This window comes from Tetrao urogallus (assembly GCF_951394365.1).
Source record: "Tetrao urogallus genome assembly, chromosome: 3".
Taxonomy (NCBI): Eukaryota; Metazoa; Chordata; class Aves; order Galliformes; family Phasianidae; genus Tetrao; species Tetrao urogallus.
The window spans coordinates 13637976-13664359 of record NC_136815.1 but is presented as its reverse complement, the minus strand read 5'-3'; the positions used below and the strand labels follow the sequence as shown (position 1 = coordinate 13664359).

The 26384-nt window shown below is 45.1% G+C and overlaps 1 protein-coding gene across 1 annotated transcript in view; it reads right to left on the bottom strand.

Annotated features, from left to right (window-relative positions):
• Nucleotides 1-26384, bottom strand: part of EXT1 (exostosin glycosyltransferase 1) — a gene marked incomplete at both ends in the record, with an annotated part of 162702 nt that overhangs the window by 21306 nt on the left and 115012 nt on the right. The window contains 2 exons of the mRNA XM_079533623.1: nucleotides 1741-1848; nucleotides 5874-5967. Coding sequence (XP_079389749.1) covers nucleotides 1741-1848; nucleotides 5874-5967 — 202 coding nt within the window. The remainder of the gene's footprint in view (nucleotides 1-1740; nucleotides 1849-5873; nucleotides 5968-26384) is intronic.

Below are 26384 nucleotides of genomic sequence, written 5' to 3'. Positions count from 1 at the left end.
CCCATTTTAACTGCATTTGCTTATTAGTTATTAATCTACTTGTCCAGATAGACAGGTGGGGAAAATGATGTATTAATACTAATCTGGCAGGATTACACTGGAATTACTAGAACTGGATGACGTCTTAATAAAAGGTCATTTCAGTAGTAAGTCGGGGGAAGGGAACAACCACCTTGCAAAAATAAATGCAGAAAGGCTGGATTAAATTCTCCTAGTGCTATGATGAGGAGAATATGCAAATAAAAACATCCGAGCTGCTCTAAAACAGGAAATGAAAAACTGTAACATAACAAAAACATTTCCCAGAGCAGACATTCAGGCCCTCTGCCAGCTCTTTAAAAACAGTGTTAATAATGGTGCAGTAGCTGTTCAATATGGAAGCAGCTGTGAGGAGAGCGAATGGCATGTTACCGGAAAGCATGAAGATCAGCAAATTATTATCATTTAAAGAGAGAAATAATTTTGCTCAGAAAAAAAAAACACTGTCCACTGAAGCAAAATCCAAACATCTTTCTCTGGGTTGCAGCTTGTGTCCCATTATCGACAACAGGCAGTCCTTCACAAGGCTTGCTAGGCCAGCTCTTTACAAATATTTACATCTTCAGACAAGTAAGTAGGCATCTAATGAGATTTTTAAAGGTACTTCAATTTCTGGGTGACAACCCCCCTGCACCTCTGAACACTCTTCTCCACAGATGGAAACAGCTCACCACTCTGGAAATGAATTAATAATAACAGAACCCTTCTTCCCATGGGACAAGCCAGCGTGCGCTAGTGCGCTATGTGCTCCGCAAACAGCACACTCTACCCCAAAGCTGCAAAATCCGCGTTTTGGAAAAAGAGTTCTAAATGTTGTCTTGTCCTCATTAATACATTTTCAAGAGGTCAGGAAGAACATCAGTGCTACTGATGCAGAATGACTACATACGAGACGCACAGTGGCTACTGCAGATCTCGTAGGTCTCAGCTTTGGGCTGAGCAACGGTGTTCCAACAAACGCTGAGGAAAGCATTTTTTCAAGAACTTTTCCAAATATCAACTTCTCAACATTCTTTAAAAATCTATAAAGAATTTTGAAAGACTACAGTGTCCACCAGGGAAACAGAAAAAAAAACCTAGTAGATTTAAAGACAAAAGCAGATGCTGAAGGTAACAGGGCATTTCTAGTTTCTCAGCTCACTTCTATTCCATGATCTTGGGGAGATTAACAATGAAGGATGTGAGCACTGCTTCAGAAAGAAGTGCTGCATGTTCTGGACGTCAAAAAGACTCAGGATCTCCTTCCCACAAAACTGTCAGGTATTAACTCTGGCCTGAGAGATGGCTTTGCTCAGGAGGCCTTCAGGCCTGCCAGCCATTCCTGCAGCACTGGCGGAGCCCCGAGGTCCAGCTCTTTCTGAAGGAGAGCAGGAACTGCCTTCAGCTTCTTCTCCTTCCCCACAGTTCCAGTTCCAGACAGCCCTGCTTGGGAGAGGCATCCACCAGAGAAAATGTCAAGCTCTTAGGCAAAATAAAAAAGCCCCCTGCGTTCAAGCATGTGGCCTACTGGCTGCATGACCTTCAGGTCAGAATACGAATGATGTCATATTAAATGAGTTCATCGCTGGCGTGACACAGACAATCCCTTCATGATAAAAATTCTTTTACAGCTCTGACCTTTTGGATTCATCTTCCTTGTCCGTTTAGGTGGCAGCAGACAACAATCAGCTCATCTGCTGATGGTCGCCGTCTTTTTCTTACCTGTAATAGCAACCTCTCATCCCCGATGACGGCAGCCTGCTTCCAATCAATCACTTCTGAGAATGGCAGTTCCCATCCATTGCTGAGCATCACGGGCACACAGGCAGCCTGCACAGAACCACTGCACTTGTTAGCAGGTGTAACCCAGCCCAGCCAACAATTAGCACAAGCCCAAGTGCAATTACTGTTTTCTTCATGGGTTCTTCCCAACACTCATGCAAGGTTGTCAGAAGGCAAGGCAACAAGGTGAAGAAATCAGATCATATCCCACATTCCCATGTTTTTCCTTTTTGGGATTATTCAAGTTAAGCAAAAGTGGAGTTGGCATGTAGAGTGTGATTCTGAAATGCGGTGCTTATGCTAACAGCTGAGGGCAAAGCTGTTAAAATTCTGCAAACATAACCCCAGAGGATTTAATACAAACCAACGGCCTTCAATGGCTTTGTGAAGAATTCAGCAGGGACCTAGCTCCCTCAAGTTTCATAATACCTTGTGAGACAACCCTACAGAAAGTACACATAATACGCAGGTCACTCCGAAAGTAATGCCTCCTGTATATTTCCATGAAAACTACAGCAGATACAGAGAACACAGTAACACTACTTGATAGAACAAATTCTCAGCTACAAGACACTATTTTTCAACAAGGTCACCACATTAGCTATGCATTTTTGCCAGCGATGAACAAGAGCCTGCATGCCACGCTTCTAGAAATCTGCACCAGTGGAAGTGACCCACTGTCACTGTCAGCACTGCTGGAATGCACCAGCCACTGCCCCCCTGTGCTCACATCCACTGTTTGGTCTCCATAAATGTTCAGCAAGTGTCAACGAATGTCACTGGGTGCCATTTTTTCCACATGGAAGAATTCAATTCCACCCCTTCGCTTCATATGCATTTCCATGTCAGATGCCATTTTGTCAAACTGCCCCTCAGCTGTCATCTGTCACACGGCAACAACATGTAACTGAGTACAGGCAGGAAGGTTCGCACTCTACTGCTATACCACCATTATCTGCCTCTGACGTTAGGGGCCAACATCATAGGATAGGAGGCATTGCTTTTGGAGCAGCCCTTGTATGCAATTCCTGAGCACTTCTTCCATCTAGGAGGAGTGAATTCCCCATCCTGCTTGATAACAGCTCTCTGAACAGGAGTGACTGCACAAACACAGCTCGTCTTTCATTATCTGCCTATAAAAACAATAATTGCTTTTGGTCTTAAAACAAACAAAAAGCATGTAAGTTTAGTATTTATTTCTAATCAGTATGGTTTATCTAAATTACTTTATCTTTTATGAGTTGTGTAAAGTCCTCTACACTGAGAGCAAGTTTGCAAATATTTGGTAAATAGTGCCATGTGTCCATAAATAAACGATCACTACGACATTCCCTATAGCTGGATGACAATGTAAGATCCCAGCTGAAAGCCTGCTGAAGTGATAGAACAACCTGTTACTGGAGGATCTGCATTAGCCTGTGCTTTGGTTCATTTTCTTTGGATAAAGCCAAGATTGTGAGCTCTGAATATGGTCCATACTGAGGTCTGTCCCCCTGTACCTTCTGAAGAATGGCATAAAGGGCAACTTCACAGGCTTCTGTACCTTCCTTTTTAACATACATAGAGGATCTTAGACTAGCCACATATCTGCATTACAGCAGTGCTTACAATGTGTAAAGAACTGTTATCTTCTGTGAGAAAACGACATTAGTGCATGAAAAAAAGCCAACCAGAAAACACTTAGCAATGTGTTTTCATGTTTAAAACATTTCACTAATGTGGATTATGTTTTTTAACATGCCCTGGAGCCAGACAGAAATTGGGAATTCATCATAATCAGTGTATACTGCTGCTACTCTGGCAGGAAAAACCTCAGTGCCTGCATTTTATCTTGGCCGATCTGAAGCCTCCAAGTTCTGAACAGCGAGGTATGCTCTCTGCTTTCTTCTCCTGAGAAGATTTATCTAACAAGAGCTGCATGACTTGTGGCCCACTCAAGAAAAACGCTAAGCAGCGTTTTTCAGAAGTTTCTGAAGCCACTTGTCATCCCAAAGAAACCAATCTGACTGCTCTCACCAAAGAGGCTGGAGACAGAACAGCACTTTGAGAGCTCCCTACCTCCCCTAAGAAGACAGGATGAGGGAGCTGGGCTTGTTCAAACTGGAGAAGAGAAAGGTGTGGGGTAACCCCACTGCAGCCTTCCAGTACCTAAAGAGAGCCTACAAACAGGGTAATCAACTTTTTACTTGGGTAGACAGTGATAGGATAAGGGAGAATGGTTTTAAACTGAAGGAGGAAGGTTGAGATTTGATATCAGGGGGAAGTTATTCACAGAGAGAGCTGTAAGCTGCTGGAACAGGCTGCCCAGACAAGCTTTGGATGCCCTGTCCCTGGAGGTGTTCAAGACCAGGCTGGATGGGGCCTAGGGCAACTGGTCTAGTACCAGATCTGGAGGTTGATGGCCCTGCCTGTGGCAGGGGTAATCTTTGAGGTCCCCTCCAACCCATGCCATTCTATGATCCTATGATTTTGTGAGGGCTATTTAACTTCACCTGAGTAGAGCAAAGAGGAAAATGACAGTCCTGGATCTCTTGTAGGTTAGCATGTGTTGATTCATAGACTAAATGTAAGTGTTCAGTGCTTTCAAGATGCTCTAGGATATCCAAGACACTCACCCAAGGTTGGCAGACATGAAAACACCTAATGGGAGATCTGAATCCTTCAGGAGAAGCAGCAGAAAGTCAAAAGGGTGCTGCTGGGCTTCAAATACAACATCATACACCTACACTTAGGTACCTGAATGCTGCTCTTCATTATGATAAACAGTACTCTGTGATAGCAACTGGAATGCTTTGTGGTTAATGAACAGGTCTGTTGTGATAGGACAAGGGGAGATGGTTTTAAACTAAAAGAAGGGAGATTAAGCTGGATATAAGGACAAAGTTTTTTACAGTAATAGTGGTGAAGCACTGGAACAGCTTGCCCGGAGATGTGGCAGATGCCCCATCCCTGCAGACATTCAAGGTCAGGCAGGATGGGGCTCTGAGCACCCTGCTCTAGCTGTAGATGTCCCTGTTCATTGCAGGGGAGGTGGACTAGATGGCCTTTTAGCGTGCCTTCCAACTCAAACGATTCTAGGAGCCTATGATTCTAAGAGAACTGTTCTGATGCTATTCACTAATAGCTCTATTGCCAACTTCAGGACACTTCTCAAATGGCAAAACAGTGCCTAAAGCCAGGACCCTCTACAGTGTCCTCATCTGCCTCCTCTCTGACATCAAGAAATGCCCCAGCCTTCTGCTGGGAAAAAGTGCCTTTCACTCTGGCTCCTACAAGCAGGAAACACAGATGCAAATCCCAGAGGGGAGCTGCAGCATCTGTACAATTGACGAAGCTTAGGACCCCAGGGATGAGCTGATGCTTGCAAAAAAAAAAGTCACACTGTCTGCATCCAGCGTAGGTCAGTGTCAGTCAGCCTGGAGACAGAAACCTGATCATCACACTGCTGAACCTGGTTGCCACAGAGACTCAAAGAGCCTCACTGCATTGCCCTCTTCTGCTGGTCAACAGTAATAAAGGAAGACTATGAACCAAAAATGCTTTTAGAAGGTGAAAAGGATTTGGGTGCTGTCCAAAACATGCTGCAAACTCCCCAAGATCAGTCTACATCCATCTCTCCATGATGATTCCATCTGGAGCTCTACAACCTCCAGACCACCTTCAGAATGCTCTGCAAGCAGCAATGAAAGCCGATGCAGGAGCAAGTCTGTTTTGGCTAAGTGACAAAGAAGAGCTATTTTACTAGCCCAAGGCTTATTTGCAGAGGTCACCATCCCCATGGGAAGTCTCACAGCTTTATAAAATACGGCTCTAAGCTGGTCCAACCTTTCGGCTTCGCCATATTCAGGGAAACCTTTTTCCTGGAGGTAATGCAATTCAACCTTCAGATGAACGCTGTGCTCAGCCCCTCCTGGGAAGAAGCTGCCAATTGCTCCAGAAGTATGAATAGAGTCTTTCGCAAAGTGGATTACTGTCCGTGAGGGAAATGAAAGACATTTCCCTCCTCCCCACCCCCTGCGATTGCATGTCGAATTGCAGCCAGCGAAACCAATGCTTTATGCTGTAGCTCTTACCTGCAAGGCTTCTAGAAACCTGAAAGAGCCAAGCCTGCGGCCACGGGGAACCAGACAGAAAGTGGCATTGTGCAGCATTTCACGGTAATCATACCTAACAAGAACAGGAGAGAAGAGAGAAGATTGAATTAGCGGTGAGTCCTAGAGTAACTGGGCATGAAAATGCAAACAGCTGTTGAGGCACATCTGGATAAAATCATCTCTGCCCCAGGAGCCAACCTCCAGGTTAACTAGCTCCCTGCGTGCATGCGTGCACACACATGTGACCTTCTCACTCACTCTTCTCAGCCTCAAGGAGCAGCCACCATGGGAGAACACTATAGAGCAGTAGGGACACAGAACCAAGGAAACAATCTTGCTTGTGGAAAAATTACGCAGTATCTATGTATGTAGGTGTGCATGAATTCTAACAATAAACTTGGATTAAAAGCATTAACACCAAAGACACTGTCACAGCACCCCTGTGAACCTGATTTCTATCCAGACTTAGTCAAAGTCATGCACAACTGTGTTCGTTCCTGCATAATAAGTTTGTGCAAAGCAAAAAATACTCAAACTCTGCCATACAAATCTTCCTTATCAACCAGGCACTAAAAGAGGGGGAGTGTTACAATGACTCTCTTGGTGGTTATTGTAAAGGGTGGTGGGAGGAGGAGGGATAAACTGCTTCAGCAGCCAAATTTTGGCAATTAACCATGGCTGCAATGACCCCTGCTCCTCTGAACTAGAACTTTAAGATTCTTCTGTTTATTTTCCCGACTCCATCAATCACTTCAAAACCATTTACCAAAAACACCCATCAAATCCTAACAGTTTCCATCCAGTTATTAGCTAATTGTACTTCTGGCAAACCTGAAGAACCGCAAATGGCATTGACCTTGCTGGAATGCCCAGTTCGAGAAAAAAGGGTCAGGACTAAATAACCTTTCCTCCTAAAGGGTTTCCTAGACTCCGGAGACAGATGTGATTTTGGCACTAACTTGTGGCACTGACATTTCCTAACAGTAATAATCTAATTTAATCATAGTCTGCAGGCACAGCAAGTTTTTTGGATTTGTGTGTACGTGTGTTTATATATATATATATGTATGTATGTATGTATGTATGTATCTCTATATGATTATACTTATATATAAAAAACCCCAGATCTATGTTAGTATTCTCACCCAGGCCAGACAGATGGGAGTAAGCCAATTTTCAATTATAAGCTCCGTCTTTAAGAAGAGACATCTTGCAAAGGCCCATTTGCTTAAACAAGCGTGTACAGCTAATTTGCACAAGAAAAGGTCACTGTGAATGGATTAAGATTATCTCCACTGAGAGTAAAATAAAAACCCTCGTTGCATTAATTAAAACTACAAAACAGACTTCAAAGTACATTCTTTAAAATCGTATCTCAACTTTGGTTAAAACACATATATACACATCCCATGCGAGTGGCATGGAATCATTTCTCAGTGTGCCACATTGACAATCACCCACGTCCCAGCTCTACAGTCAGCAGTTACATAGCACATAGGGGAAAAAAAATAAATGCCATCTTAAAGAATTCATTTTCACATTGTAGGTCTGAGGCTCATTGCTTTCACTGTATATTGTATGACAGTAAATTTTAATAAACACCTAAAATAGAATACCCCCAGGGCAGGAATACACCAGTCACAGGGCTTATTCTTGGTGTATTCTAATGATAGCAATCATTAGCAAGCTAAAAATGTAAAATCCTGATAATATCCCGGAACGCAATAATATCCACAAAACGTCGGTGGCAGAATCAGAGCACAAAGGAAAGCAGAGAAAGAGGCCAGTGGAAGAGAGACCTCCATATGTCAGTGACGTTTTGTACTGGGCCCTCTTTCTTTCGTATCTGATTTGCTGATGTTAGGACAGATTTTTGAAAGAAAATAAAAGGATTTTGTTGACCATTTCCCACCTGAAAACCAGTTAGCATCTTGCTCTCGTTTGTGCTTTTTAAAGCTGAACCTGTGATTTATTGCCTAGCTCTGGAATAGCATGGTTCATGGTCATCAAGCAATTTATCTACATCATGCATACAGAGAGAGAGCGCCTCATCCTAACCTTGATGTATGGGCACAAAATTTCCACTCACTTCGGGGAGAACCTGCAAATATAACACAAGCAGACCCAGAGTAAAGCAATATCCATCATAAGATGCTGCAGCTCATGCACTGCACCAGGCATCTTTCTCATGGACAAATTTCTCCGCAGTTTCAACCTAAGTGTTTTAAGGTCACTCAACACCACCTCAAAGTGCAGTACAGAAGGACTCATTTCTGATCCCCCTTGGCAAACAGCTATTTCTTTGAAATTCTTAAAATGAGCATGCTAATTTTACTGCTGCTGATTCGTGGGCAGCATGCAAAGCTGACCTAACTGACTGGCAGTGGATAGCCCTGCATGCTTAAGTACAGACTCAGAGAAGACACTGCCTACAAAAGCATCACGCGGGGAAGGATCCTACAGACCATGTGGCAGACATGCAGCTCCAGGGCAACTGCAAAGCAGAGCTGGAGGCATCTGGCACAGAAGGCCGATGGAAACAAAATCAGCAGTAGCAGGAAGTATAAAGGATCGAGGACAGACGGGGCTGACATGTCTATGTGCTACCGCAGGGCAGCACGATGCTCCTTCCTTCGGGGCTGCTCTGGTCCCACTGTTGATAGCATCACACCTGCTGTGGGCTTGCTTTCACCTCCATTTCAGTGACTGACCCAGTGAGACCTCTGGGAGGCAATGAGCTCCTACCACTCCTTCACAGCTGGCAGGGGGGCTTAAGAAGCAGAGAAAACATCCAAGGTTTAAGGAGGCTCTTCCAGAGCCTTGTTTTCTTCTCTCCAGTTCTGTTCCCAGAACCACTCACACCCATCAGCTGGCAACACTTGAGGGCCACAGGGAGGTTTGACTGCACTACCATGGATCCTCCTAGGCCACGGCTTGTGGCTCCTGCGGATGGCACCACACAACCACAGGCCCCACTGGCACCTGGCAATGGGTCTGGGGCCCACGCACACCTGAGAAATGGGATCACCAACAGGGCATTTATTTCCAGAAATCTCCCGGTCTCTTGCCTTGAGAACAGTGCTGGCAGTGGCCACACTTACTGCTCCAGCACCACCCATGTCTGCGCTGCGGTGGCATTCTGTGCCCATGTGGGGGATGGCTCACATGGGGCCCTAGCTGCACCATTCAAACACGTTACAATCCAAAACATACGTGCTTTTAAAATAAGAGTTATGGTTTTAAAACTAAAATAGCTGCAGAACTAACCCAAAGCTCACATCCCTCTGTAAGGATCAGCACTGTGCTTTATTAACTTTCAGGCTTCCTTCCACAATGATTAAGCGCACCATGCTCACAGCTAGTACTTTTTTAGGCAGCATAAACAAATAGCTCTATTTGTAATCAATCCTAATGTATTCACACTTTAATTGAAAATCCCCTCCCTGCTCCCACCCATAGCTGGGAAAACGCGGACGGCCCCATCTATCACGCAGGTGTGAACACTGCAATGCCACGTGGGCCGTTAGCAGACAGGCGAAATGCCGCCCAGCAAACCCTCCTGCAAATGCTCGCTCCTCGACCCGCTGCTTTTCCTTTCGGATGGGCCGACCCCATCCGTCAGCATGCGGTCAGGCTGCCTGGGATTCCCGCTTCCCACCATGCCGAGGAGCGCAGCCGGCAGCTCCGCGGTGACTCAGCCATGCCACGCATTCCTCCGCGCAGCTTGAGCATTTCCCCATGTCACTGAGCTCCCACAAGCTACCCTGGGAAACATTCGCACGACCAGTTTTAATAGAAACAGCTTTTTCTTTCTCAAAGAAACATCGTCATCACCACTGAGTGAAAAGAGGGCTAAAAAGACAGCAGGCCGTTAAGACCAGCACACGTGTCCGGCTGCTCAGACATAACAGCTATTATCTATCGTACTCCACAAAGCAGCGTACGTCTTTCCTGACTTAATCCTCTGAACGCTAATATGGGACACCACCGGCAGGAGAACCTGAAGGACAGATGTGTGTTGGCTCTTCCAGCAGCCAGGCCAGGCCCTGGAATGCCACCACCAGCATCCCTGCTGCCTCCCGCCCCTCTTGTGACAGAGCACGTGCTGCAAGCCAGCCCTGTGGTACCTCCAGCAGAAGTCAGAGGGAGGAGAATACAGCAGCAGAAACTGAAACAAATACAATGGCCTCAGCCCAGCAGCATCTATTTTAACAGTGCCACATGTGATCCATCTTTTGGAAGACGCTGGAGCTCATCTTGGCAAAGAGTATCAGTGCATACCACTATAGATGTCAGATGGGACTAGAGATTCTTCTTTTCCTTCCCGAGCCAAAAATTGTTATGGCACTTCACCAAGTATGTTCAGGGCTCCCTCCCCAAATCTGTGAACCCACAGACACACAATGCATCTTCCAAAAGAATCTAGACCAGCACAAGTGCTATGACAAAGCCAGATACGAAGCACTTTTAACACAAGGCTAAATGGCAGAGCATTCTCTAGTTTTCCAATATATTAAGTTTCAGCCATTAACCAATTGGCCAGTTTTCCATGGGTGAATTCTTAATGCAGATGGTTCTGAACTATTGGCTGGAGAGGCTGAAAAGAAACCCACTCTGTCACACGGGGAGTCTCGTTGCTTGGTTTCCATTAAGGCATGTTGGCTTTAAAATAAACTGTCAAGTAAAACTTGGCATTGGAAACAACAAGTGAGTAACTGTCTTTGTAGGAAACCTGACAACTCAGCTGTGTGTCAGACAGACAGCTGCCTGACTCGGAGCTCCAGAGCCTCGCACACCCTGCCTGGAAGGGTGCCGTCGCCATGATCTGCTTGCTTTGGGATTTACAGCCGCACGATGCTTTCAGGTGATCTTGCTGCTGGTTAACAGGCTACTGGCTGACAGTTCATTTCCCTCTCTGCAAGGACTGGTTCTGGAATCAGAAAGTTTGGAGGCACAAAAACATAATTGGAAAACTTTTTTTTTTTTTTTTTCCTGCTTAAAGGGCTAATTGATTTCACAGGTGTTTAATTATCATTTGCTGTGAGATAATACCTTGTAGTGCCATAAAAAATGGATTTAATTTTCGAGTGCTTGCAAAACCATTGCCAAAGCCAAGTTAGAGCTAAAGCTAGATAATTATTCTATAAATCAAACACACTGCCTCCTTTCTTTGAAATTTTTAATACTTGGCTATAATGATATCTGACGACCTTGAAACTAACATAAAAAGGATTTTCTTGCCAAGTGCTGACAGGCAGCCATTGGAGTACTTCTTTCAGCCTGGCTCATTACCGCAGATGCAGCCAGCCATGTTGCCCTGGCTGCTGAAGGGATGCTACAGTCAAAGAATAGTGACAGTGTGCACGAGCAGTGCTCTCGATGCACAGGTAATGGCTGAGTCCAATTATGAGCACTGAGACTGAAAATGCTGCAATATTCACAAAACTGCTGCAGAACTCTGCTAGACATAGGAACGGACACATAACTTTGCAAACACTCAGCAACCTGTGTCAAGGCACAAATATTTTCTCCTTTCTTTGCAAGGAACTGTGCCAGCATCTCCTTTAGTTCAGAAGGCTGGATTAACCAAGAACAGGCAAGCATAGCTTAATGTAATGACAAGGGAGCTTTGTTGCAGTTAGGATGGACAGTAGCCATTGAAATCTAAATCATCTTTAAAGTCTTCAATAGCATCACAGTTGTATTCAGCTCACTTTCATGTTCTGCACAGAAACACTCAGATCCACGAGGTGTTAACATCGATGTACAACCTAACAAACACAAAGCATTTTAACGATTTTTTACCATGAGACACTTCATCTAAATATATATGCAGAAGGCACTGTAAATCTCTATAGCTCGTGCAAAGCATGCACAAGGTTCAGCCTGCCAAAGCTGGCCCACTCGCTGGCAGTGCAGGGCTTACACCACCTGAGGCAAAGCAGTTTTATGTAGGGGTACATGTTTTCTCACCAACATCACTTTGTGTTTAAGGATAATGGCTTACTTAACAAATGGCCCAATTGTGTCCATAGCCTCTCAGACCCTGATCCTGGGCAGCTTGATCTAGTGGGAAGTGCCCTGCCCCACAGCAGCAGTTCAGAACTATGGTATTTAGGAGGTTCCTTCCAACCCAAACCGTTCTACGACTCTAAGCTGCTGGACGAGGTGAAGACAAGTCCAACCTGCCCATATCCTCCATCTCTTCAGGTGACATCAGGAAGGCAGATTCCTTTTGACAGAACTCCTTTAACATTAAACTACACTTCGTTTCATTATGTGCCTCTACCTTGCCGTTTCTCTGGAGATCAGAAAGCCCTTTTTGAATATTTGAATATAAAGCAAGTCATCATGTTGGTGGGAGAACAAAGCCACGCTTCCATCCCACTGACAGGGAACCTGGCAAAGAGCAGTGGCACAGGCACATGCACTGTGGGAAGAGATCAAACATCTCTTAACCTTAACCTTGGCTTCAGGTGAGGCTTCTGCTAAGCTATCCCCAGCATTTAGTGCAGAAAAATGCAGAATTGAGTTGAAAGTAATACGTAACTCCTGACCATGCTTTGAACAGAGAGCTCATTTTTAAAATTAGGGATATCACATTCTCTTCCACAGTGAATTTATTAGGCTTCAGCCTTCCACCAGTGCAATGGGCATCAAACACTCACCCTAAATATTCCCAGCTGGGCCAATACCTGACCTCAAATGCTCTGGCATTCCAGTCACTTGGCACTGCAAAGCCAGTTTTCTAATTGATTTCTCCTCTAACTTAAAAAGAAGAAAAAAAAAAAAAAAGGAAGAAGAAAAAAAGCCTACTACTGGAATTGTATTTATTAAAGCATCGGTTTGGATTAAAGACCCAAACAAAGAAAAATTCATCCCGCATTTTCAGAACAAAGAAACAAATTTTCGCTCATCTGCCACTCAGTGTAATTTTGAGATTAGTGGACATACCTGCGAGCTTCCAGGCACAGAGAAAAGAAAGGCGCATTGTGAGACCTCTCACCCGCCAACACCTGCAGGCTCCATAGCCAACCATTCCCCGCTGCCTGTCAAAAGAAAGGCTCCAAATCTTTCTTAATTATTTTTAAATAGCTCTTTATTGAAAACTTGCAGTAAAAAACCGCTAAAGAGGATCAGTTTTCTAGAGTTTCATGCTTGAGTATCTTGGGTTACTGAGCGTTTTAACTAACTTAGAAATGGCTGACCAGACTGAAAAGCCCTGCATAGATAAACATGGATAAAATCAGTGCTCAGCACCCATTTACGCCACAGTCCAACAACCGGACCCAGCAGTCTCCTGACTCTGGCATGAAGACCACCTCTGTCCAGCTCCTGTAGGATTTGGACAGGACCAGCAGGATAGCAGAGTACAAACTGCTGAGGACTGAACTAGAAGGGGCTACTGTTTCTATTCTCGCTTTGAATGTCTGGCTGAGCCCTTTACCAAATGATTTAAAATAGTCTGTATGAAGCTTATCATTTCCTATTCAGCTCCACAGATTTTCCCATTACGGCTATCGAGCTCCTAAGTGGCTTGTTGGCATCTTTAAAAGTTATAGTCCTCTAGATGCAGCATCTAAAAATGGAAAGCAAAGATGATGTGTAATACTGGCTCTAATTATGCAGGATTTCATTTCTATGAATGACTAGATTTATTTCCAAAAAAAAAAAAAAAAGAGAGGAACTCTACACAGGAACTGCTGGCAGAGCCCCACGTTGTCTAGGAACACTGACCCAAAATGTGACCATGCTTGGAAGAAGAAAAATTAGTTCAGCAAATCCATGGAACAGCTTTGAAGTGAAGTTATTTTTACTCAGTCAGCTGCAGCTTAGTCTCCACGAGGGGTAACACCACAACACGTCCAGATTCATCATCATTTAGGTTTATTAGTTCTCATTCTTGCCTTTACCTCAAGGTCTCAGATTTTTATAAATGAGGCAAAAATACCTCAAAAATCGGATTAGGTCTTTAACTAGGAACAAAAAGAAAACTCTAATTCCATGCATTTAAATTTTGCAACACTGAAATTTAGGATAAAATCCCAGCTCCATTACAGCCCAGGGGGGTTTCCAGCAATGGACAGCAGGCCCTGATCTCCTGAACTTAGTGATCAACAACTTCTGCAATAAATCTGTACAGGAGTGCAAACCGCAGAAGGGCAGTAAAGTCAGCAGATTTATTTTTTATTGCAGTCAACAGTGACTACTAAAATAATTTTCATTTTTCATTTTTCAGCAGAGAGAAAGCAGGAAGAGAAATACAAATTCTCTGACAGTTGTTTTTCAGTGATGCCTTCCATTCCTGTCCCTGGCACCATTAACACAGAGCTAAATTGGGCCATGCTAAGAACCAGGGCTGTGCTCCTCAGTGGAGCCACAATCTGATCTGTCGCTCAGCAGATCCATTCCTGCCCTGTGCTCTCATTTCTGCTGACTTAGTCGATCAAAAGGTAAGTTTTCTACTATTTGCTCTACTTGGCAAAAAAGGCATCTAGGAGACGAACACAATTGCTTTGCATCTCTGTATCATCAGGTCCCCTTTGGAGAAGGACTCTTCTCTCCCTCCTGAGCCAGTCAAGTGCAATCTGCACCCAATTCAGTGCACCTGGAGAACTGCAGATGGCTTCTGTTAGGCTGTTTTGACTTCTCATTGGGCTGTTTATGCAACCTCAGTGGTCCTCAATTGACATTATACCAGATCAGGGCAACTTTATTCCAGTTAGCACAGTTGAAGAGAGTCTCACTCACACTCCTAATGGTGACACATGGGACTTTAGGGCCCCAGCTTGGGCACTCAAGATCACTGTCTGAAAATGCCGCATGCACATGCAAGCACACTTACAGGTGCATACTTCTACGGTGGATTTTCAGCTGGAAACCAGCAATGTACATGCTTATCCTTCTTCTCTTGCCTGACCCTGACCTGACACAAAAATCTCTTATTACCCCAACTATTACTTTTCAAAATTTCTTTTTCGAAACACAGGTACCACAAGTAGAGTTAGGAGGATAACAAACTAAAAATCCTGGAAAACTCGCTTTGAAGGAGAGAGAGGGATGTCTTTTTTTAAAAAACAGTCCACAGAAGCATGTGCCGAGCACTATCTAAACTGGATGACTGCCCAGTTCTGTGTACTGCTTTCCATTTGCCTTGTAGAGCCCCTGGGAGGCCACATACCTGCTCACAGTGAATACCTGGATGCTAACATCTGCATCCCTAGTGCATCAGTGCAGTGTGAGCCAGCTGAATTTGCCTAGACGCAGCCCATGTTTCTAACTCCACACTGATGCCTGCTACTGCTCAGCCCCCAGAACTGTGCCGGATCATCTGCTTAAGGTTTTAGCATTCCTGCCGCACTGGGCAGTGTATGCCTGAACATGCTATGTCTGTTTGCAAGCTAATACATTATTTATACAAACTATTCAGGCATAGCTGCAAAGATATGAAACATTTATCAACAAAGGGACTAGTTTGTCATTTTAAAATAATTATGCTTCTTTAAAGAAAGCAACAAATTCAGTTGCCCCAGAATTATTTATTAGATTGCACAGACATGAAAGGACTCGCTTTCAAAGGGAGGAGTCTCTACCCCAAATAAAGCTTTAATTGAAGCTGGGATACAGCCAGGCACCTACACCAGCCCTGCTGGGATGCATGCGGTGCAGGCCCAGCACCGCCTGGCCAAACTCCTTAGCTCTCTGTATGCTCCCTGCACCGCACTGACTCTTTATTCCTCCTCAAGCACACCAGTCACAAGGACAAATGGAAGCAGAAAGGCATCGGTGTGGAAGCGCACAAGTCAGAGGGACCTGTGCTCTGGTGTGCTTTGTGGCTTGCCAAGGAAAACATGATAGTCCAGACAAAAAGGCTTAGGATGGGATGCCAGCAGTGATCAGATTAGTCCAAGGAACGACATCTCTTCGGCCAAGAGCTAACAGCTAGCAGATGGAAGGAAATACTTGCCCTCACGATGCTGACTACAGCAGAGGCCAAGCGATGTCACACAACTTCTTTTTTATACAGGTGTGTTAATTCTGATATTAATTTTAAGATCTGTAATATGAACCTATTTCCTTTTTTTTGAACCTTCCAGAGATAAGCACAGAGTAGGAACAAAGATAAGCACGAAGGAGGCTTTTACACTGGGTAATGTTGGCTTACTACCTCTTGTAAGCAGTACCTGTGGCACCCCACTCTGGCTGCTGAGCAGGCTGCCAATTCCCTACCGAGTCTGGGCGCTGTGTGCCGTGTCCCCAAGGGGACAGGGGAGCCTGCCAGCTCGCTCTGCAAACTTCCTAGCAGCTGCTCTCCCTCAGCTCCCTCTCGCAGACTCCAGATGGTTTCTGATACAGGAGCCTTCCTCCAGCAGTGCTGGGCAAGTCAGGAATTTATGCCAACATCAGAGGCTAAAAATGTGCTGATCTGGAGCAGCAGTTTTTAGGCATCCTCATGAAGTGCGGACAGACATCTTGTATATAGTTAAAGGGACAATAAAATGCAGTAAACCAAAATGCTCTGTAGTGCTTGGCATCTGAAGCAAGGCATTCTACTTCAGAAAGTAGCAATTCTGAAAAGGATTACAGGGTCACAAGCAACTCAAGGCTGTTAGACAGGAGTGAACAAAGCCTTATACACATCAACCACCAAGTACAGGGATGACATATTCCCTGCATAACCAGAGCTGGTGAGACAGAAACACCAGAAAACATTCAGTGTTAATACCCTGCACCTTAAAGGATGATGAAAAAATGAAGACAGAGAACAGGTACAGAAAGATTATTTAAGGGACTGCAGTACATGCCTTGCTAAGAGAGGCTTAAAGACCTATGCTTGTTCAGCTTATCAGAGAGAAGAGTAAGAAGCAGCTTGATTTCGGTGCCGAGTGTCTCTACAGGGAGAGAGAGGAGATGAGAGTTCTTCAACCTGCCGGAAAAGGGCATAACACCAATCAGAAGGTGGAAGTTAACCATGAAACAAACATCAATAGAAATCTGTCCTCACATCCCAGCTCCTGGTGGCTTTTCTACGGAGAAAGCTCCTCGGATGGGCAGACACTGCTTTCCTGGAGGACATGCACAACTCAACCCCATTCTGCGTTCAGTACCAGGGGTAAACCGGGTGACCCAGAATGGCAGTGATGTACAGGAGATCAGACAAAGTAATCTCATGGTCCATCTGGCCTCCCATTTTCTGTAAAAGCTTCTAATATCTTTTGCCTTCTGACCGTCCATAGCACCAAACCGCTACTTCCAATATTTTAGCATGCAAACTTCATCAAATGAGATTACTACTGAAATGTGTGGGGACATAAAAAGGGACAGCAGCTTCTGATAAGCAACTCCTGGATGGTGTTAGCTCACTCTACTAAACATTAGTGGACTGAATTCAGTAACAAAAAACCTCTAGAAGCTCTGCTCCTTCAGACCAATGCATTCAAGTTACTCAAGAACGGTTTCACTGATGAAAGTACAGTCTAAAAGGTACCCATCATTGTTTGGAGAGTAGTGTTATGTGTCTGTAGGTCTAAAGTTTGTGCCATTCTGATAGAACAATCCAAAGGACTGCTCCACATGGATGATCATCGGGACCATAGTACCAAATGAGAAGATTCACTCTTCAGTGACCATTTTGCTAAAATTAACTGCACCATTCATGCATTTACAGGGAAGAAGGAAGAAAAAAGAAACAAGAAAATCTGACGGCTAGGTGGAAATTTTAAAATGCTCTTTTTAATGGATTACTGAAACCCTCCGGAGCTCATCTGCAGATACTGGAAACAAGAATGGATAAACCTAGAAGCCCAGGGATTAGCAAAGTCATTACGACAATCACATTTTCCTTATGCGGAATATTTTGCTTTCTCCTCCCTGCATCTTTCAAAGGTTTATGATCTCTGTCTGGTAACAGCCAGCTTTTCCACTGAAATGCACCAAGCCCTCTATAATTTACTTGGAAATATTGGCATTTATTATCCTTTGCAGCAAGCAGTTCTATTTAAAAGTATTTTCTCCTCACACAGTAAGGCTCCAGCAGAGGAGGACTGTAGAGAAGAGCAGAAGAGCAGATCCCGGCCTGGCTTCAGCCGCCCCATGCATCGGGCCTCAGCACCCTTCTGTCGAGCTGTGCCTTCCTCTCGCCCTGTCGAGGAGCCCTGTCTCTGGCAGAAAGCTGACCAGGGGAAGAGGCGGGCAGCCTGCACCCTGCCCAAGGCACTGTGTGGAGCTGGCTGTGGTTTACAGGGCCTCCTTGCCTCGCTCAGCCCATCACCCCTTGCAAGCCCCACTGCGGCCGACACACCGCGTGGGGAAGGAGAGTGCAACTGCTGCCTCAGCAGATTCCCCCAGGTAGTCATGGGAGAGCTTGGAAGGAATTTGGAAAAAATGAAGCTTTTGCAGTAACACATGACTTTGCTGTGTGTCCCAGCACTGCCACAGATGTCAAAGCCTCAGCAAACAGTGCCTGAATGAGAGATGTGACAAAAGCTCCACAGAGGAGCTATGGCAGAGTAGTGATGACATTAACCCTTTCTTCTGCGCATTTTATTACAGCCAGTATTTTCTGATCTTATCAACCCCCGGACCCCTGACAAATGTGCAGACTCATTCCTGCACAAGGACACCAGCACATGGTCATCAGACCACTACTCATGCAGACAAGTGCTATGGGGAACTACCCACAAGTCCTCTGCTTGCATTTATCACAGCTGAAGAAGAGCATTCCCCTTTGCCTGGGGTCTGCCCAGGGATGGGGTGGATTCACTCCCTGGAGGTTTTCAAGAAATCTGTACCTTGAACAAGATGATCTCAGTGGTCTTCTCCAACTTTAACTATTCTTACTGCACCTCTGCTCCACCCATGTCCAGGACAGGCTGCAGGCAGCCCAGGACGGAGGTGGATGTGATGGTACACAGAGCCTGGGCATGGCAGTGCCATGCTGCTTCCCTGGCCATACAGCCAGATCCTGCTGCAAGCTGGCACCTGCCTCGTCCAATTTAACCTCCAAGTAGCGTAGAGCCCCATAATCCCCAATTTGCAGATAAGGAGGTAATGCTGAGGTCAAGACAGAGTGGGGTTAGGGTATGGCCAGATGCTGCGTGGGAGTAGGAGCCTCGAGCTGAAGGCTGCAGCTGCCTGCAAAGGCCAAGCTGGGTGTTTTGGTTGAGCAGGATTGCAAGGCCAAGAACCACGCAGGGATATGCTCTTGGGCTGGCAGGTGTCCAGTAGTGGCCAGGTCCCTTTGGGTCACAAAGGCCATGAAGGCAGCCTACAGCCTGGCTCTCATTTCCACACTGCTAAGCCACACATCAAAGTTAGTTTTTACACTTTACTGCTCGTTTGTGAGAGCCTAGCTAAAAGCCACCTTCAAACCCTGAAAGCATGCAGCTTCTTGCAGCAGCCCCAGCAAATGCGATGTTGGTCTTCAAGTGCCCAAAAGACAGCACATGAGCCTCGTGGGTTGTTGTGATGCTCTCTGCCAGGGGAGACAGCACAGCAGAGAGCATCCCCTGCCACCTCACCCTGCCGGCTGCACAGCTTGAAAGATCTGGTTGCTGTTTTCATTCACTGCAGCAGAGAGGCTGTTACTTTGTTCTATCTGCTGCTTAGAAAAACACACCAAGGTCAAACAAAGAACATTACTCGGAGGCTCTTCCCAGCAGCATCTAGGTTTGGGTGCCAAACAGAGGTTACACCAGCAGGAAAAACGCTTCTGCCTCTGACGTCTGTATGATGACCCCGAACAGCCAGCACAGGGTGAGTTTGTGCTTAGCCCGAGGATTGTTTGCAAAATGATCAATGACGCACGCAGATGGGCTCTTGCTTGCCTTGCTGCACACTGCAAATATTGCTTTTAACAATGAGATTTTGCTGAGCAGTTCTGAACGCAGCCAAACTGGAATGCCCAAGATAAAACTGCAAATGGGAAGTGACAAGATCCCAGTCCACCTTCCAAGAGGGATTGAGTGGTCAGCCTGCTGCCTTGGGCTGAGCATGCGGGGCTATTTCAGCAGGGTTGAAGAACAGATGCAATGAATGTCACCTACCCTCTGCTGCTGCTCTGAAGCTCAACACCATGCATAAGCTGAAAATCCTTGTCCACTCAGTCTCTGGAGCAATCCTGGTTCTTACAGTTGGAATTCTCTCAATTTCCAAACAAAATCTAATCAGAGCTTCTGCAGGGGTCAAAGTTAATAACAATACATAAGTACCAGTTTCACTTGCAGAATCTCTAATTACTTTTACTAATCGTCTGTTGGCTGTTACAGTGCCATCACTCCAAGTCGCCAAGTTGAGCGCAACTGAGTTCATATATCTGGTAATGAGGTGAGAAGAGCTTAAATGAGAGAGAGAAAGGCCAGTGGGCTGATTCCCTGCTTTGAAGTTAGGTGGACAATGGTGGCCAGATGCTGCTCCCAGTTACTCTGGTGTGAATCTCAGCAGAGTTGCTCTGGATTTACACCGATGTAGCTGAGAAAACAACCTGTCCTGTTCCAGTTTTCCTTCTTTAGTGATCACTCTTCTAAATCCTGGGATCCACTTCTCCCCTTGAGCTCCTGCCTTCCCTGAGCAGCTGGTTTGGCAAGTGCCAGGCTCTGAGGGTTTCCACATGGCTTTGCAGATGCTTTCAGTTGCAAGCAAAGAGAAACTCAAGAGGCACAATGCCTGTTGTGAGCACAGCCACTCAGCTAACAGGTCCTAACGGCCCTGCCTGGGTCCCAGAAAAAAGGTCAGCAGCACTACAGAAATTACAGGGTAATGTTCTGCATTTAAAGCAGTGGGGCTTTAATCTTTGGCACCAGTGAAAGGCTGTTTTTCACAAAACTGAGTGATAAAACTCTACAAGAAACACTCATCCCCAAACTATCTGTGTGGCTTTTGCACACATCTGTTTCTCTCCTGTCCTCAAGAGATGTCTAAAATCTAATTAACCAATTAATTTGCAAATATATTCTAATTTATTCAAGGCAGATTTTCTTAGTGTTAAATTATCTGACAGTGAACCATACGCTGCACACAGGAACAGGACTTCATTAAAATACCAAAGGTTACACAAATGGAATAAAAATTATATTTGTACTACAGTCAGCACATACTTATATCTTCTAATGAGAAAATGTGTTTGTATTTCCCTATTTCTAATTTGTTTTTGCATGTTTGGTGTAAACCTGTGGTTAATGCATTAGCGATACCAAGCTACCACACCTTGTGCTGAAACGTGAATATTGCAGGAGGCCCCCGTGTCTGCTGAACTTGTGAGAGACTTTCGGTACATAAATAAACCACAGTCAGGGCTGGCACAACTCATCTCATCCCAAAGGATGCCCCGGTTCCTTCCCTGCAGAGAGGGTAGAGCCACCACGTGGATTGGCCTCCTGCAGCGGGAAGCTCTTTGCTGGGAAATCTCAAGTCATCATTGACAACACTTGAGCAGAATGTGTCTGAAGGGAAAAAAAGAAAAGCGAATACATTGTTCTGGACTGCTGCACTGAAATGCTTTTTTCCCCCCCAACTCCAGTTGTGTGAGTACAAATACAACAGCTGGTTCCAATTCTGACGGCTACTGGAGTGATTGTATCATTCACCGTGGCATGGCATCAGTCACAGCCACGCTCAACCTTCTTGCAAGTACAGGGGATGTGCTGCTGTGCTTGGCAAAAAGAGCCAACAACAACACAAACACCCTCCTGAGTTACTAACTATTTGAGTATACAGAACAAACAAAAACACTCTGAAAACACTGGGCCCAGAATTACCTCTTGAAGACATTAATACCTAACAGCTGTTTTCTTTGCTTGACGAGCAACTTAGTATTTTATTACAGTTTATTACTCTACAGTTCCACCACAGTCAATTAAGACCAAGTTACTGCTGTTCAGGCATACACATACATAAGTAGGGCCAGTGCAATACTGGGAGATGAGTTACATCTGTAACATGACAGAAAATGAGGGACTTCTCTCACATCACAGAACAGGTCAGTGGCTGAGCTAAGAGCAGTCTGGGCTCTCAACACTGCAAGCCCTCAGCTGTCAAGATGCTCCCAAAGGGATATGCCCAACACCATCCCCAACCCAGCATGATGTTTGTAATTAGCCACCACCAGTCATTAACTCGCCTCAGCAGAAGCTTCTCTAGCAGCATTAAGAAGGCAAGAATAACATGAAAGGAGTGAGATAAATGAGTAGGGAAGGACCATGAGAGCTTAGCAGTGCAACAAGTGACAGTGCTCATGCAGTCTCAAATGCATCCAACCAGAATTTGATCTGGGTCCAACGGCAGCTAAGGAGAGTGATCAAAACAGTGTCACAGTAAGTGCTGAAGCTTGGCAAGGACACCAGAGCCAGTCCGATGGGGAGTGCACAGTAACCAGCAGTGCAAAAAAGGCAAAAAATGCAACAATAAGAACAGCCAATAAAAAGAAGATGGATTTAAAGTGCTAAAACTTTTTTAATTTTTCTTAAGCTGCAGCTTATAATTAAGCTGTGGAACTAATTGTCTCTAAATATAATTGAGGCCAGGAACTTCTGTGAGATCAGAGAAAGAATGAGCAGTAGATAATGAGAGTATCACAGCTCTGTTATATTCAACACACAGAGAGCCAGGGATGCACAAACTCCGTGTTTCCAGGGTGCACCTCAACCCAGAGGAAAAGAAGCAGCCAGCCCTGTGGAGAACAATTATGTAGTCACTCCTTGTGGATATTAACATCCAAATGCATGTCAGTGGGTAAGGGAACGCTCTCCAGCTGTCCACACTGGATACTGCTGCCTCCTTTTTCCCCAGGTTTCCCTTACAGATAAAACCCAGGAGAAGAGCAACTCCAAAGAGAATGAAAGAAGTTGTCAGAGGACTGCAGAGCAGACACAGGACCTGAAACTAGATTTAATGTTTTGCCAGTTGTTTAGTTTTTTTTCCTGTAGAGCTGTATGTGGAACATGCAAGCACATGCTCAGCTCTGAGGTCAGCAGCACATGGGCTGGCTTTGGCAGAGAGCTGAACTGTTTGAGTTTCTGATCACGGCTTGTTACGTCAGCAGAACCTGTCCACACAGTCCCACACGACCAATTACTCTACCCAAAAGCTTTTAAATTTATTTATCTTTGTTCATATCCAAACCAAAGAATTAAGCTGTGCAGCTGTTTATTTGCTCTCTGTGCTGGTCACAGGCAGAGCTGCCTCAAATCGCTCAGGACTGAAAATGAAACTCTCGTGACTTCACAAACAAACCACTGAAATGTCCTCATAAAGGATCTCAGTTATTTCTAGCCTTTGCCTTGAACCTCTGTGGTTGAAGACCTTCGAACCCTCAAATAACAAGAGATTGTTGGGTTTTTCCCTACTTAGAGGCTTTTTGTCCTGTAAGTTGCACATATTTATGCATTTGCATACAATGTACCACTTTAAAACTGTAAAATTAGACTCTTCTCTGGTTTACTCATTAGTGTGCTGCTGAAGTGTCCACCATTGGCTGAACGTGCAAAAACTATGGACCTTAAAAAAGGTTGATAAAAGGCAGCTCCTGTTTTAGCGATAGCTTAAGCTATGAAAATATATTCAGCATCATCTGCCTTAATGTCAGCCACAGTAAATTACCGTCCTGATACAGACGATCCCAGAAGGAGAGCACAATTTCTTCTACATTTTTCATACAAAGCAGATGACACTTTCTACCTTGCTCGAGCAGGGTCTACCACTGACACTACATTTCATATGCGTAGTGTTTTTAGCTTGCCTCTCAAATGGCAGTATGCGCTCTCAGATCTCCGTGACAAGCTTTAGCTTATTTAATACTCGCTCAATATTTTCATTTCAGCTGCTGGGAGAGGAAAATAAGGTGGGGAAAAGTCTGAAATTGTCACAACACCAAAGGGCATTGCCTATAATCATGCAGCCATGATTTAAAGCTAAGTGACAGTCTATAATTGAATTGTCTGGGACTGCCTACAGTTTATTTACTGAATTCAAACATACTGCGGAGGGGTGTCAAAAGCGTGCAAGTCTTCATTTATTCAAGCAAAGAGGGGGGCATTAATGCTCTGTGTACCTCTGGTATCGAGGAACTTTCTGCATGTGTCCTGCCTCCTACATCAGCTTCAGCAGAGTGGAAGCAAGGCATTGCCTTGGCAAGATGTGGGAAAGACAGGCCCACCTGCATGAGACTCCTAAGCTGGAGGCAAAAGAATGAAGAAGAGATTAAGGTTAGCTGTTAGAGGGAAATTCTTTACTCAGAGGGCTGTGAGGCAGTGGCAAAGAATGCCCTCAGAAGCTCTGCGTGCCCCATCCCTGTTCAAGGCCACATTGTATGAGGCCCTGGGCAGCCTGAGCTGGTGGGTGACAGCCCTGCTCAAGGGAGGGGGGTTGAAACTGTCTTGTTTTTTAAGTCCCTTCCAATACAAGCCATGATTCTATGAAATCTCCCTAGATGAGAGCTTCAGCTGAGCCATTTCCCAAGCCTTCATTGCCATGCCCACCTTCTCCTGGGGCTGCAGGTGAAGTTAGACATCTTCCTGTAAGCCAACACAGCTTCTACTTGAACTTGCACAAAGCTTTTCATGTTTACAGGGATCACTGGGCTGCAAACAGCAGTGATGAAGCATCACTAAGGGTGGATCCAAGCTCTGAGCTGACAGGACAAAACCCATCTCCACTCTTGGGATAGAGGATGTAAGAGGCTGCATGGCAGCCTAGGCTCAGAGGACACCACAGAGTCTGCTGCAGCCCCCAAGCCCAGACAGATGAATGAACACACATGGAATGATGGGGACATCTGTCTGTACAGAAGTATGAAGGGAAGCTGAGGCCACCAACGCATTTATCACAGAGGAGCTAACACATTCTGTTCATCTGAACCACCACAATATGTCAGTAGCCATACAAGCCAGCAAAGGGCTCTGCTTTTCAGACATTGCAGAATAAAAGAAACATTATGTTTACAACACTTTTCCCAGCAAGCACACAGTCTAATGTTTTGGGTATTTCTATGGTACTTGTATACAAAACTGCCCTAATAAGTCCTTGCCCAGCCAGATAAAGGCTGGGACATGAACGAGGGGCTCTGCTTGGGGGCCCTGGGGCTCACCCAGTCCCACAGCTGGTGCTCCAGGAAAACTCCAACGAGGGAGAAAATAGCAAGTGGATGAAGCCAGAGTTTTAGGGACTTGTTGTTCACACTGTGGCAAAACTACGAATGAGAAAAAATAATTTAGTCTCAAATCTGCATGAGAAGACTTTTGCAGGATTTTGTTCTTGAAGTGGGAAACTGCTCCTACGTCTATTTCTGAGATTTTCCTTCAAAGAGATCAGAAGTCTTCGTGTTGAAATTTCTCAGTGGGAAGTTTTTACAGGAACCGCACTTGAAAGGAGTGGTGACAGAGCAGAAGAAACTCAGGAACACCACTGGGGCTGAAACTCTATGACATGGCTGAAACTACACGACTCCTCCATCCTCACAGCATAGCGACTCTGTATTTGGGGACAATAAACTACCTACAGGACTGCTGGCCATTTTAATTCACATAGAGTCTCACAGCTTTTGGCTCTCTAGAAGAGAAAGAGATGAGGACCGTTCTTTTTGCCCTTGGGATTATAATCAGGGTAGGAATCACTCCATCACTTTGTGAAGCCAGGAATGTCTACATCAGTCCCTTGGTAGGAGCTGCTTGATTTCTTTCTCTATTGTTTTTTGGTTTGTTTGCTTTTTTGTTTTGGTTTGTTGTTTTGTTTATTTTTTAACAGACTTCAGGATCATCTTCCAGTGGAGTCCCTGCAAACTGGGTTTCGTTCTCAGGCTGAAGCCCAAAACTCAGGGGTTTTGGTTTTCACTGGAATGTTTTGAGAATCCCTTGAGAATCTGCCCTTACGCTCCCATCGCACGATTTCTGGAAGGAAATGATCTGTCTGTACCAGAAACAGCTTCTGAATCATCTGCCACATGCTTCTTCTTTCACGCAGGGAAAATCTTGTCCTAACTCCTTCCACCCCCTTCAGAAAAATGTACAGAATGTTTCAGCACTCCCCATGGTCAGGAATTTTAGGAGCCTCATCCTCCCAACTCTGCCATCAGCTTTCACCTGGTCACTGGCTGGAAAATGCCAAGTGACAAATGACAGTGATGTAAGAAGACCGCAAGAAAAAACACAGAATCATAAAGGCTGGAAAAGGCCTCTGTCACCTATCAACCCATCACCACCATGCCCACTAAAACATGTCACTCAGTTCCTACAATTTCCTAAAGTTCCTACACTGTTCCTAAAATACCCAGGGATGGTGACTCCACCACCTCCCTTGGCAGCCCGTGCCACTGCCCCACTACTCTTTTGGAGAAGTTTTTCCTAACATTCAACCTTACAATGTAGGAGCATGGCTCAAAGGACACACTTCTGCCCATCAGCCCTTGCACAGCTTCAGTTCGGTTCCCCTTATGCTTGCCCAAAGCAGCTGAGGCAGGCTGTTGCCCAGCAGCATGCCTTGTGCCTCATGTTTCAACTG